This window comes from Cryphonectria parasitica, assembly GCF_011745365.1.
Source record: "Cryphonectria parasitica EP155 unplaced genomic scaffold M406scaffold_2, whole genome shotgun sequence".
Taxonomy (NCBI): domain Eukaryota; kingdom Fungi; phylum Ascomycota; class Sordariomycetes; order Diaporthales; family Cryphonectriaceae; genus Cryphonectria; species Cryphonectria parasitica.
In genome coordinates this window covers 3,370,492-3,381,106 of record NW_024468910.1, presented here as the reverse complement: position 1 = coordinate 3,381,106, position 10,615 = coordinate 3,370,492, and the positions used below count along the sequence as shown (strand labels likewise).

Sequence of the window (10,615 nt, the reverse complement as noted above, 5' to 3'; positions counted from 1 at the left end):
AAGTTTCGTGAATCGATTGCTCGGATACTAGGCGGACTCCGTTGATCTCACACCAAAAAGCGAACAAGTCCCCAGCGAAACAATTCGGGACGGCTTTGAGAACCCCCATTCCTTAAGCAGCCCGGCTTTCTTGCCATACACTACACCCACCCGCGTCATACCGTCTGGTTGAAAGCTCGTGCTTGCCGATAATGCAAGCACAGCTGCATGTGTTCGGTAATTTCAGAGAGGTGATTGGTTAGTCCTACACTTGGAGTCAAGCGAGGCACGTCCGCCCGCATACCTGCCTAAGTAGGCATCCACTCTTCGATTTTCGCCGTTCATCTGTGCAGTAGTCGCTCGAAATTGTGGTGGCCAATTTATCCCCAGATATGCTAGTCATTGTCCTACCATAGCAGTCGAGATGCAGATCCATCCTTTGGTGTGCTTTGCCAGGGTGTGTGCATGCGACTTGATACGATTACGAATACGTTGTTGCTCCCCTTGGTGAGCACAATTGTTCTCTCTCGCAACCGTATTTGACATAATGAAACCAGCCGGCAGATCTGAAGCACTTTGGGCGCTTAATAGCGATGCCTACTATGGTACCTCCCCGCATCCTCGTACAATTCGCCCTCGGTGGTAACCTTGAGGAGACTCATGTGAAAAATAGTGCGTCTAGGGCTCTAGGGCTCTGAAGTGGGGGGAGAAGAAAAGGGGGGGTCCCATACCTGGCCTAAATTCCAAGTCAATGTTCGATATTGATTAGCATACGGCCCGTCCCATACTTGTTGACTTGAGAGTGCGGAGATGCGTTATGCAGCAACGGACTGTTTGACTTTACCGATGCACCTCAAAGATATGTGGACAAGGCCGACTCGACTGGTATTAATAAAGGGTCCAAAACCCCAGAATTAGACCGTTAGTCTTTCGCAAACGACCAACCCCCCACGTCGTTCATTCTTGAGTTGCATTAGACGTGCTGTCATATACACTGGACGAACTGCACCCTCGAGAGCAACAATACTCACCTAACCCCGCCCTCCCCCACTCCAGATACCCGGACTCTTGCATAGATCATCACGATGGCTCTTGGTGAACTCGCTTCGGGCTCGATAGAGGGCCTGTCGACCAAATGGCCCTTCATCTTGACCACACTTCTGGCCCTCGTGGGCACGTGGCTCCTTCAGTTACTGTTCAAGCAGGACCCTCTGTCTAAAATACCTTTCGCCGGTAGCGACATTGGTGACGAGAACAAGCGCAGGGTGGCTTTTATGCAAGATGCCAAGGCAATCTACGCAGATGGATACCAGAAGTTCAAGAACAGCTTGTTCAGGATTACTTCGTCAAGAGGTGAGAACGCACAAGGCAATACGAGCGCGAATGCCCATTGCTGACCTCTTCCTCCTTAATCGCTTCAATGAATTATAGAGTCCCATGTGATTGTTGTCGACCCTCTGTTCCTGCGAGAGCTAAAGGATTTGCCCGATGATGTTCTCAGCTTCAGTGGCGCCATCGAAGATGTATGTCTTGCCTGGACCTCCCGAAATCTCTCTTTTTTCGCAAGGCATAACGAGCTGAAAAGAAGTTGGCAGATTATGCACCCAAGGTACACCAACATACGATCAGACCGGGCAATTGTCCCTCACGTCGTCAAGAGGGATCTAACTCCGAGCCTCAGTAAGTCATTGTCTTGTACAAATATACATAGGCCTTACAACGATGCATTTGGCTGACAAGGACAAACGACAGGCCGCTTGAACCCCGTCATTGCTGAAGAGGTTGATCTAGCCTTCCAGGAAGAGTTCCCACAATCCAAGGAGTTCACTGCGGTGCCGCTGAACAAGCACCTCCTGCGCGTCGTCAGCAAGGTCTCTGGACGCATCTTTGTCGGCCCCGAGCTCTGCCGCACCGAGGAGTACATCGACATGGGCATCAACTACACGCTAGACCTGATGAGTGCCGTAAATGCCATCAGCCAATTGAAACCCTCCAAACGTGATGTCACGACCTTCAAGCTGCCCGAGGTCGAAAAGCTCCGCCAGCGCCAGCAGAACAGCTACACCTTCATCAAGCCCATGATCGAGGCTAGGAAAAAGGCGATGAAGGAGGACCCAGACTTCCAGAAGCCAGACGACATCATGCAATGGATCCTGGATGACGGCCAGTCCAAGTACGGCGAGCAGGACGACCAGGAGCTCACCGAGATCCAGCTGGGCCTGACCTTTGCTGCAATCCACACAACCACGCTGAGCACCACGAATGCCTTCTACAACATCGCCGCCATGCCGGAGCTCATCCCCGAGCTGCGCGAGGAGATTCGGGGTGTTCTGAGGGAGTACGGCACCTTCACGTCGGCCGCGTTGCAGAAGATGAAGAAGCTGGATAGCTTTCTGCGTGAGTCTATGAGAGTGTATCCTCTTTCACTGGGTAAGTCAATTTTTTCTTTCTTTTCCATACCAAGTTTCCTCCTTCATCCTGCCTCCTCTCTGTATACTAATTACTCACACCCCCGACACAGCCTCCTTCAGCCGCAAGGTCCTGAAGCCCATAGTGCTCTCCAACGGCCAGGTCATACCCGCAGGATGCATCATCGAGGTGCCCTCGTACCACACGATGCATGACCCGGACATGGTCGAGAACCCAGACAAGTTTGACGCCTTCCGCTGGTCCCGCCTGCGCGAGAACGAGGAGGTCAAGGGCGTCGACAGAGCCAGTGTCGGCGCAGCCAACCAGCTGGTCACCGTATCGCCCGTCTCCCTCAACTTTGGCTACGGCCGCCATGCCTGCCCGGGCAGGTTCTTCGCCGCCAACGAGATCAAGATGATTGTCGGCCGGGCGCTGCTGGACTATGATATCAAGATGGTGGACGGGGAGACGGAGAGGTATAAGAACGTTGTTTTCGCAGAGTCTGTAAGTTGGACCGACGTCACGTCGCCGTGATGAATCACGTGTGATTACTGTTGTGCTATTAAAAACCGCGGCTAACTTGTACTGTCATCCAGCTTGTTCCAGATCCAACCAAGGAGCTTATGTTCAGGAGAGTTGCCGTGTAGACGTCGCTCCATTGGCTGTCCTGATTGTGCAGGATTGTCTCTTTGTGTTGTTTCTTCACAACTATGTCTTGACGTGGCTGTTGCAACGTCTCAAATATTTGTCCTGTTGAATAGGCATAGTGGCCTCGTAACACAGACACCAATTTCAGTTATACATATACATAAAACATGTTTCTTTCTCACTAATACCCAGATGCAAGTGGGCAATGTAGCAATGCCCACTTACCATCAGAGGAATTTCAGACGCGACTTTGATGGACTCGAGTCAAGAAGACACATCAAGTCCTGGCTGTTCATAGCAGGGATGACACTGATGTTGAAATGTCTTAGGTTGTCGAACCCAGGCACAAGACTGCAATTGCTCATTGAGAAGGTAATACTCCATTTTGGCTCAAAAGCTGTTCCATACTCGTTGAGAGCAAGCTGTCTAGTAATATACGAAACAAGACAACACGATGGTTGAACAGGCTTTCTTGGAGATGGGCTGTTATCACCCGAGTATGCTCTGTGCAGGCTGTAAGGTAAATTCAGCCGCTTGGTGGTCATTGAATATGGTCAGTGCATGTGCTGTTATCAACTGTGTGGACAACAAAGCCATCAAGTACGTAAAGGTACTCTAGGTATCCATGACTTTAGGTTTGAATTAATTTTAGCTTTTGCAGCACCTGGCCACAAGATAGTATTCATTATAAAGTAAGTGTCAGAACCCGATGATTCTTTCTATCCTCTCTTCCTGCGAGTACTCGACATGGACTTCCTTCGTCACAACGATGGCCCTGTTCAGCTCGCCCCAATCCGTATTGTCCTCCTGGGTCGGTGAGGCCCGCACTCCAGTCCTGGCCGCAAAGGCGCTGTTGGTGAGCTCCCAGCCATAGTCGGCATCGTCGCTGGTCAGCGACATGTTGCGCGTCTTGGACCGGGTGAGCACGTCGGTGGAGAAAGACGACAGCCGGCCCATGCGCTGCGACAGCCAGTCTGCTACTCTTTGTGGCACTACGGCTGCGAGGATATGCTAGATTGAATGCAAGAATTCTAGGGTCAGCGTTTGGCCAAAACCCACAGCAGAGATACAGCATGGCAAGAAGGTTGGAGAGAGAAAAAGGAAGGGGGGGAGAAAACAAGACTCACATGCATAGCAGGCAAACAGGCCGCGATCAGGTATACCGACGGCTCGATAACCAACCACATGATCATGACATTGGTCAATGACGGGCCGATATAGTCGGCGGTGTGGGTGTTGTACACAACCAGCCGGATGGACGAGGTGACGAGAGCCGATATGCCGACACCAAAGAGGAGCGACAGTGCCCATTTGCGCGTGTTTGTCGCCTTGAGTTTCCACACTGTCGGCAGAGGCAGCACGACCAGAGCGGTATCGATGACCATGCTGGAAGAGAGAGAAAGCAAGCAAGATTAGTCATGATGAATTCTAGGCTGACAGAGTGCTGAGAATGTTGGATCAGGGTTTCGTGATGATTGGGAAGAGTCAGAGCTTACTTGAAAGGGGTGACAGAACGGTAGAATTTGTCATAGTCAACACAGTTGCCGGTTAGATGTTTATCCCAGTACGACTGGACCGGGAGGCACTGAAAAAGCGATATGGTACCAAAGACCAGCCACTGCAGCGAGACGATGGTGATGACGACCCATAGGGCGATTCTCAGCCGCCGGTCGGAGAAGATGCGCAGGTAGAGGGCCAGGATGGAGTATCTGGTGGCTGCATATGAGGCGAACAGCACCTGCATCAAGGCGTAGATGTACTTGAGCAGGATCTCGTTCTCGTCCAGGTCGTAGATGATGCGGTCCTCGTCGCTCCAGGCCACCTCCACGCTCACCATGGCCAGGCCGATGGCGCAGATCGGCATGAGGAGGATATAGGCCGCGATGATCCAAAAGTCGTCCCACCAGAACTTCAGCTTTGCGATCTGCACTCTCGAGTACGTCTTGGCCAGGACGATGACAGTGTCGATGGCGATGCACACGATGGCGCTGTGGACAAGCGGTCGCGTTGCCTCCCAAGACGTCTGGTCGGACAGTAGCGGACCTTGCGCCGCCTCTGTCGACGACGACATCTTTTTTTGTTCTTTCCCTATTTTCTATCTCTTTTTTCCGGCGATAGGAACCGGAGGGGGGGGGGCTCTCGATCTGGAGAGCGGTTGGTTACGACCAGCGCGGTGGTAATTGTGAGTGTCCGTCCATCGAAGAGGACGGCACTAAATGGATCTGAAGGGGGAGAAAAAACGAAAAGGGATTTATTCAGAAACCCATATTGACATTAATTGATGTCCAAAACCAGCATCTTTGTCTTCCGGATCCAAGGCAGTCTAAAATGAGCACACGCACACACACACACACACACACACACATCCAGAAAAGGGAGCGGTCACTGGTATTATTTCATCTACTGCTTCCTTTTGCCGGTAACGGTTCTGGAGCCAACCCACCCCGCATTCCGGATTTGAGAACCAAGAAACAAGACAGAATAGCGATAAAGACCTTGGGTGCGAGTCATATCCTAGGCCATCACGACGATACGATGTCGCGCGGCCCGTGTGTGCTCACTCCAGTGCCTCCTCTGTGGTGCAGCCAAGGATTCAGTGCCTGCGCTCCTCCTGAACTCTAAGTACTATGGTAGCTTTGAACTTGTCCACTCCTCTTCAGGGTAAATGTGATTGCTCCACCCGTCGATCAGAGAGATCAGCAGTTTGAATTTCCCTGGCGTCCCACACCTGTACCATATAACGTCCTGGCATGTTCTCCTATGCTCATAACAGACTTTTCATGCATACACACACACATTGCAGACTCACACTCGGAACCAAGGCATCGTACAGACCCTGTGGAAAGAAAAAGAAGAAAAGCCCCCTTTGAGGAGAGGAAGGGGGGGAGGAACCGGCCCCCTTACTTACGCCATCAAAAGACGCAAGTCTCCGTCACGATCCAGTCTTTTTCGGTTTCACCATGTATCTTCTTAGTTCCCTTAGGGTCAGTGTTGAAGGCACTTGTCAATTGAACAAGACAATGGTATTGTTCAAACCACGTGCCAGGCTGGAGGAGACGAGACAGCTTCTTCTTCACGCTAGACTTTACATTTTATGTACTTAAAGTAACGAGGGAGGGAAATGGATGCGAGATCCCCTTTAGAGAAAAATAATATGTACTATGTAACTATGGTCGTAGATGATCAAATCCCCCTTTCGGCCACATGCCCCACGGAGCGGGACCAAGGTAGAAAACCCTGGGCCATTGTGTGTATTCCCATAAATGTGGCCGAGATTGATGAAAAAGCGCACGTCCGCATTTGTGTGAAGGAGAAAGATAGTGTGACCTGAGCTGGGAGCTTAATTTATGGGGTATCTTCCTCTCCATTCTTAATCAGGAACAGGTTCTGATCTACCAAGCACTTATCTAGACTTCAGCTACGCAAGCGATATAATGTGGCTTGCCCAGCCCCCAAGTCCGTCTCCTTCTCCATCACGAAAAAATGTCGTCGACATGACTTGACACTGTAGATCTCTTATGATCCATGTTACCTCGTGTAATGCGTGGTCCGGAGCAGTTATCCGTTTTGTTCGAGAAACGCGCGGATCACACTGCCAACAATGAGCCCCGATGCAACGGTCCCTGAGTCGATCGTCTTGGTTAGCCCCGCCCGATAGGTCAGCCTCGAGACGCAGACTGGCACGACTGGGAACGGCTGGGAACGCTAGTCGTGAAAAAGAGGACCAGACGGCCAGACCGGATTGGCTCCGCGGGTGGCACAAACCTGCCTTGAGCACGGACTTGTCGTGGGCTTTTGACAATTTTCCAAAACGATTCCCGTGCCATCAGTTCTTGGATCACGTCGTTGGGTGGGGGGGAAGAGGATTAGCTCTGATGGGTCCCTTTGGTGTTGAGATTGCAGGTCGCCACGCGGGTCCCTGTCGTCCCCAATCGAGTGTTGGACGATTCAAATCGGACGCTACAGGAACTTTGAACGCAAATCCCATCTTCACACAGACAAAGTTCATATAGTCTGTGATGTGTCTCAACGTTGTGGATGTGATGAATCGAATAAACTTCTTAGCTTCACACCCTAAACCCTCCTTCACTGGGTCTGGTTCATAGCTAATTGTCTCGTCAGTTCTCTGATTTGGTACGCACGAGTCAAGCCAAAATCACCACTTTACCGGTCACGATTCAGTTGACAGCTCGAACGCCTGCCCATGACCTGAGACTATCCGGGGAAAGACCATCGCTAATCTCTCAGAACTGGCTGTACCTATATTTTCCCCCACAGAGACTTGGCCAAACATGATATCTAGCTTCTGGGCGAGCCAAGGTGAAGAGAGATATGTTCCTTGGCTTCGAGGTATGCCTCGATCTCATGTCAAATGACATCAAGGTTTTGGACAGCAGGAAACGGACTTCAAACATAGAGGGAAAATGTTTGGAACAGTTCACTCTGGCTGTTATGAGATGCCATGGACAGACAGTCCCTGCATCCATCTGTCTCGGAGGGATTGATGGTGTCCCTCATCCATTGCTTCCGAGCAGACCGAGGCCATTGTTGATCTGACTGTTTGACTTGACCGCCATCTCGAGTCATACTCACCACGGCAATTCAAGTTGTAAAAGACCGGAACCGTTATTTAGTCGAAACAAGGAGGGTGTGCTCGTGTAGCCAGCTCACACGATATCCGTGTATCCCACACCTAAGGGGTTGAAGGAAAGCTGGACAAGAGTTGATTACAGAGAACTGGCTTAGCCAGACGATCGAGAGTGCTTCAAGCAAGTAGATGTGTGAATATGACGCGTAAGAGAGCTTTTCACTGCTTCTTGTCTTGTCTCACTCAACTGTTGCGAAGAAACACTGAAAACCTGGATAATAATCTCGCAGCTTCCATCCATGGACATCCTGCTGGTGATGAGTTGAAAACGCTGGAGATCCCTCTGATCAGGAACCGAGTGTTACTTGGAGGTTCCACTACAGTCTTTACGGAGGAGCTTACAACTCAGATTTGTTGTCTTGAGGCCTCGTCGCGTCGCATGGTAATGAGTACAGAGCTTGTTGTAACACTACCCAACAATCATCCCGGCCTTCACAAGCGCTCTTGAGCAACACAATTCAAAGGATGTATTTGTTTGGTAAGTATTTTTTTCGGTCAATAAACTGGCATTTTGGTGTAAGTAGACAAGGAACAATGATTACGGCTGAGGAGGTAGAACCGGAAGAGATAGTTGTTGAGGTCATCATCATCGGAGGCTGAGGCTGCACATGTGAGACTCTATCGACTACAGTCCTTATTGGTGTCACTACATCTCAACATTTCTGGAATTGTGATCAAGCTGGTGTGTCACGTCTGTCGCTTCCAAACCTTGAAGGTATACTCAGATACAGTTGAAGCTTTCACTCTAGGTTAAAAGGCCCACCATGAGCCTCATCTTGACAAGACCTGCTATGCGGCCACCATTATTATCATCATCATCAACAGCAACAACAACAACAACAACCTCCTCCTCCTTCTCATCAACAGGACTTCAACAAAGAATATCAGCATGTGGCCTTCCAAGATAGTCTCATTCGTCTGGTTTCTTGCAGCCTGGGCTACTGGAGTTGCAGCCCAACTCCTCTCCCAGGTGCCGGCTTCGAGGGCCAACAACACAGTTCCAACCGCAACCCAAGGAGACGCATTCATGACTGTTGTGACAGCCCCACCATCATCCACGGCTGCTGGGGCCAATAACAGTCTTCCAAATGGATTATTTGCTGTCGATAGAGGCCTGGCCACGTCCCTGTCTTGCTCGCCAACCACTATATGCAACGGGGCGTTCCCAACGAACACTATCGTGAAGCGTATAAAGGCCTCTTCCGGTCCGGCTGCGCAGAACTTGACCTCCAATCTCCCAGGCACTGGATCAACCGCCCGTTCCGACCTGAGGACCATGAAGTCGATGGCCGCCTCCGTGCCAACATTGATCTCAGACTCGTTCGACTGGGCGCCGAGAAACAGCTGTGCGGAGTGGTTGTGGTGTGTGCCCGACACAAAATTCGACCATACCTCTCCACCCCGCGCCGTCTCATGAACGTGGAGGCAGCTATGGGCTCTCCACCGTATCAAATCTGGACTGCAGGGTTACTCTTGGTCTTATACCTTGAGAGTAGCAAGGGCTATCATGCATGTGGACTTCTTGAGAGCGTGGCTTCAACAGGCAGTCAACGTTAACGTTCGCTACCTAAGTACTCGAGACAAGTCACACAGGAAATATACAGGATCTCTCCTCTCTCTGTCTCTTCTGGAATATTTTGTAATTTTGCGCGTGGTATACTGATGCTTTCCAACTCCCCGCTCCAATCTCAAAATCCCAAAGACGTGAAATCATTCAGCACAAAAGAAATAGATAACATGTGGATCTTAAAATGTACAGTGATATGGAGATCCCAAAACAAATGAAAAGTGAAAAGTCCTCCTGAGGACTTTGATGATGGTGGTAGGTGGATAGACCCATTTGATTACAGATCGTGACCTGTGATGAGAGAGATGTGTCAGTCAGGTTGTTCAAGTCCCAATGCGGATGCCACATCGTCATCCTCCTCTAGAGTGTACTCACGGCCAAGAGCCTTTCCGCGCTTCGACACCTCCCTGGCATGGTACTGCTTGATCTTGGCGAGCCTGGCCTCCTCCTTGGCCTCGAGCTCGAGCCTCTTGACATGCTCGCGGGCCTCGCGGACCTCGCGGCGTGCCGTCTCCAGCACGCGGTCGGCCTCCCTCTCGGCGGCCTCGGCGCTCATGACGCGCTCGCGGGCCTGGACGATGCTGGGGTCCAGCTCCTCATTGCTGCCCCTGCCGAACTTGTGCAGGAGGCTGCCGCCGCGAGAGGGTCTGTCGGAAACCGAGGACTGTGAGGTCCGGTATGTGGACGTGGTCCTGTTGGTCGAGGTGGTTGGGGTGGGCGATGCCTCGCGGCGGTGGAAGAGGCCGCGCTTGTGGGCTGGCTCCTCGTATTGGGGCTCTGGCTCGACCTCGTCTTCACGGCGGGAGAAGAAAGGCATCTTTGGAGATTTGTGTATTGGTGGTGAAAGAAGATGCAAATGGTTTAGTGATACGGGAGTTTTGCGGTGTCTTTAGGGTACCGGCTGGAGATCAGTAATTGAAGTGATGAATCGAGGAGAATAGTCTTGTTGTCTTGTCTCTTGTCTTCTTTCTTGGGGGCAGATCGACTCCCTTTTCATTGATTTCCACCCCCCAATGCCCTGTCATCACCGTCGCAATCCATCCCACCCTCCCATCAGCATAGTGCTATTACGAAACTTGCTTTTCCATCAGAGGCAGCAGCTGCGATCATGACATGACGTCAGTGTGGCTACCCCTGCTGGCTGGCTGCAGCCAATAGCATAACATGGGCGCCTACTGATGGCCCTGTCAGGCAGGGCGCGACAGGGGTGCAGCAAGACCCCTAAAGTCTCCAGCCAATATGCAGGGTCCAAAATTACCAGGGCCTCTGCAAGGCGACATCATCGTTCTCGGACCTCTGATGCCATCCCGCATCCTACTTGATAACACCAGCTAGGACATGCCTACATGGTGTTGGGCCTGACC

General features: G+C 51.3%; 3 protein-coding genes across 3 annotated transcripts; 1 reads left to right on the top strand and 2 right to left on the bottom strand.

Annotated features, from left to right (window-relative positions):
• Positions 1-1,064: 1,064 nt before the first annotated feature.
• Positions 1,065-2,922, top strand: M406DRAFT_337195 (cytochrome P450; the record flags this gene model as incomplete). The annotated part of the gene is made up of 5 exons (XM_040921231.1): positions 1,065-1,332; positions 1,411-1,502; positions 1,575-1,659; positions 1,732-2,409; positions 2,501-2,922. The coding sequence occupies 5 exons, from the start codon at positions 1,065-1,067 to the stop codon at positions 2,920-2,922; spliced, it is 1,545 nt and encodes a 514-aa protein (XP_040779819.1).
• Positions 2,923-3,735: 813 nt separating this feature from the next.
• M406DRAFT_71826 (uncharacterized protein) lies at positions 3,736-5,107 on the bottom strand (the record flags this gene model as incomplete). The annotated part of the gene is made up of 3 exons (XM_040925504.1): positions 3,736-4,047; positions 4,164-4,422; positions 4,533-5,107. 3 exons carry the CDS (start codon positions 5,105-5,107, stop codon positions 3,736-3,738), a joined length of 1,146 nt encoding a protein of 381 aa, XP_040779818.1.
• Positions 5,108-9,216: 4,109 nt separating this feature from the next.
• M406DRAFT_355053 (uncharacterized protein) lies at positions 9,217-10,193 on the bottom strand. The gene is made up of 2 exons (XM_040923066.1): positions 9,627-10,193; positions 9,217-9,542 (listed from the first exon to the last, which is right to left on the bottom strand). Exons 1-2 carry the CDS (start codon positions 10,066-10,068, stop codon positions 9,529-9,531), a joined length of 456 nt encoding a protein of 151 aa, XP_040779817.1. The 5' UTR covers positions 10,069-10,193; the 3' UTR covers positions 9,217-9,528.
• Positions 10,194-10,615: the final 422 nt, after the last annotated feature.